Source organism: Lactuca saligna, chromosome 5 (genome assembly GCF_052625555.1).
Source record: "Lactuca saligna cultivar CGN05327 chromosome 5, ASM5262555v1, whole genome shotgun sequence".
In the NCBI taxonomy this organism is placed as follows: domain Eukaryota; kingdom Viridiplantae; phylum Streptophyta; class Magnoliopsida; order Asterales; family Asteraceae; genus Lactuca; species Lactuca saligna.
In genome coordinates, this window is record NC_136421.1 from 223,028,510 (window position 1) to 223,029,671 (window position 1,162).

The following is a 1,162-nucleotide window of genomic DNA, read 5'->3' on the forward strand; positions in this document are numbered from 1 at the left end:
TAATACTTATTTCACTCAATAATGCAACTTATTTTCTCTCAATCAACCAACCAACACACTTGAATAATTTTATTTTATTTTCGAGTTGGAATAAAAATATTCTACCTTATTAGTAATTCCTTGATTTTCATATCCAACTTTGTTTGAATATTTATCACTCAAATATGGATGCTTAATATAAAGTATGTTAAATCTTATAATCAAAAAAATTGAAGCCTTTAAACCTGCTACCCTAATCATGGCAAACCACAATAAGTCAAAAAATAGACTTTTTTTTACATATATATTTGGGTATATTTTTATTATTATATAGCAGAAGCCCAGCACATACTCATATTTTGTCTCCTTAAATCTTGCTCTCCAACTCTCTTTCTTTCAATTATCACAAGATGGCTGCAAATATCGCTTCATCATCATCGTTGCTCCTGATTCATCATGCCCCAACTCCTATCAAGAAAACATCAAAACGGGTATTAATGCTTGCAAAAAGCGACTCATCTCCTTCATCTTCATCTTCATCTTCATCTTCATCTCTCGTTCGGGTCGGATCATCCATGAAGATACAAAAGGTGGGTTGGCATGAGAATCATTATCACACTCCTTTTATCTGTTTCTTTTTCATGTTGAAATTATACAAACCCTTTTTTGGTTTTGTCTTAAACAGGTTTTTGAAGACAAATCTAGAGGGATTGTATGTTACTTGGATGATAAAGGTGAGATAACATGTGAAGGATACGATGAAGGTCCTCGTCATCAAGGTGTTCCAACATTTTCTTGTTATCAAAGGTAAAATCTTGTCCTCATCCTCTTGAACATCACATTTTTACAGTAGTTTCTGATCGAATTCTTGAAATCTAACTCTAACAGAGGTGAGCAACACATAGTTGATCTTCTTAATAGAAGTCTGCTTCGAGTCGTAGATGGTGGTAAAGTCAACTAACCATGGTTGCCAAACACAGCAGTTCTAAGTTCTAACTTATTTACGATCAAGGGAGAAAAAACCATCACATCGTCATCCCTCCATACGCCATTGCTACCCTCTCCATGGAAGGGCTGGGTTGTATAATCTATAATTCTATATACTTATATCATATATGTGTTTGTATTTATATGTATGTGAATAATGAATCGATCATGAAATAAAAGGCCTCACTTTACTCAA

The 1,162-nt window shown here is 33.6% G+C and overlaps 1 protein-coding gene across 1 annotated transcript; it reads left to right on the forward strand.

Moving 5' to 3' along the window:
• Positions 1 to 310: 310 nt before the first annotated feature.
• LOC145046992 (uncharacterized) lies at positions 311 to 1,162 on the forward strand. Its single transcript, XM_078995246.1, has 3 exons — positions 311 to 569; positions 665 to 786; positions 868 to 1,162. Exons 1-3 carry the CDS (start codon positions 390 to 392, stop codon positions 938 to 940), a joined length of 375 nt encoding a protein of 124 aa, XP_078851372.1. The 5' UTR covers positions 311 to 389; the 3' UTR covers positions 941 to 1,162.